We start from the raw sequence: 1,542 nt of genomic DNA, 5'->3' as shown, positions 1-1,542 counted from the left end.
TGTGTGTGTGTGTGTGTGTGTGTGTGTGTGCCCATGCGCATGAATGGCTATGTACACATAGTATATATATTTATGTCAACTACAATATTTGTGAGGTTTCTGATTTCACCCCCCTCTCTCTTTGTCTCTGTCAGTTTGCTGTATGTGCTCCAGGGAGGTCTGGCCCAGCAGCAGTGGAGAGTCTCTGAACTGCTGCACAGGCTGCTGGCTTACCTGGAGCCCAAACTCACCCAGGTGTATAAGAATGTCAGAGAGCGCATTGGAAGGTACCAAATTAACGTTTTGTTATCTCTTCTGGGTTACCGAATCCTCGTTTAATAGGTTAATCTAATTAGTTTGTGTGCACTGTTTGGGCTGTTTAATTCTAAGCCTCATTATTTTGTCTCCATGTTTCTTTTTAACTGCTTCCATTCTGTATTTGTGAGTCTTTTCTTTCCTCCCTTACCCTACTCTATCCTCCTCTCTCTCCAGTGTCCTGACCTATATCTTCATGATAGACGTGGCCCTGCCCCACACCAGTCCAACCTCCTCCCCCCACGTGGCAGAGTTTGTCGCTCGGGTCCTAGAGCAACTCAAGCCCCTCATGTTGGAGCCGGAGATCCACAACCACGTCCACGAGGAGAACACCCAGGAGACAGACGAGTGCACCCAGGCTGTCAAACTGCTGAAGACGGGTCAGAATATGGATGCAAGCATGTAAACTGTGTGGTGGATGGACAGGGTGTAGACAGTGACTGTGGGAAAATGTATATATACTAGGACAGCTTGTTCTCTTGATGAAATAGACTGACACACTAAAGCTAGATAAAACAACCTAAGAGCTGTAATCCCTTATTGATTTAATTTTTTTAATCTACTTTAAAAGGTAGTGAAGTGTAGATTAAGGGGAATTTCAAGAGTGTGTGTTTAAGCCTTTCAAAAAGAAAGTTATGGAAAGGAGTCTAAATCAATATTTGGGAGGGTCTCTCTAATATTAACATTTGTACGGGCCACATAGTTGTACTACATTTTATTAATGATTTTGTTTTCCTTTCAGTTACAGTCTCCAAAAGCTGTTTGATGAATTAGATCCACTTTGGTTTTTTATTATATCTCAGTAAAGTGTCAGTTCCCCAAGATAATAAAAACATAATTTTATAAAGCAGTAGATGTGTTTCTAAAAGATAGTTCAAAATAAAATGTCATAGTTTGGGAGCAGATATTTCAATTTAAGTCAAGGTTTCTTATTTTGTGTTTCTAAGCACTTGCTTCAGTTTTTATGGTGGTATACTGGTTTAATGACTGAATTAAGATCTCATTTTTTGTCTTGCATTTTTGCTTTTTCAGTTTCTGTTACTACCCCGATCTCCATTATACAGATAAATATCTGGTTATAAAATTATCCAAATCATTAGATACTAAATCATGATAGATTGTGTTTTATTACCAGAACAACGCAGTAAGGTCACAGCCCCAAGTCTGTTATTTTTATTATTTGGCAGCAAACCAAAATCTCCTGTGTGTGTGTGTGTGTGTGTGTGTGTGTGTGTGTGTGTGTGTGTG

The 1,542-nt window shown here is 39.8% G+C and overlaps 1 protein-coding gene across 1 annotated transcript in view; it reads left to right on the top strand.

Annotated features, from left to right (window-relative positions):
* Positions 1 to 1,542, top strand: part of psme4b (proteasome activator subunit 4b) — a 33,422-nt gene that overhangs the window by 25,866 nt on the left and 6,014 nt on the right. Inside the window, exons 40-41 of the mRNA XM_032502561.1 lie at positions 135 to 266; positions 472 to 674. Of these exons, the coding sequence (XP_032358452.1) occupies positions 135 to 266; positions 472 to 674 (335 nt within the window). The remainder of the gene's footprint in view (positions 1 to 134; positions 267 to 471; positions 675 to 1,542) is intronic.

Source organism: Etheostoma spectabile, chromosome 21 (assembly GCF_008692095.1).
Source record: "Etheostoma spectabile isolate EspeVRDwgs_2016 chromosome 21, UIUC_Espe_1.0, whole genome shotgun sequence".
Taxonomy (NCBI): Eukaryota; Metazoa; Chordata; class Actinopteri; order Perciformes; family Percidae; genus Etheostoma; species Etheostoma spectabile.
The sequence above is the reverse complement of the archived record's forward strand: the minus strand, read 5'-3'. Positions and strand labels throughout refer to the sequence as shown.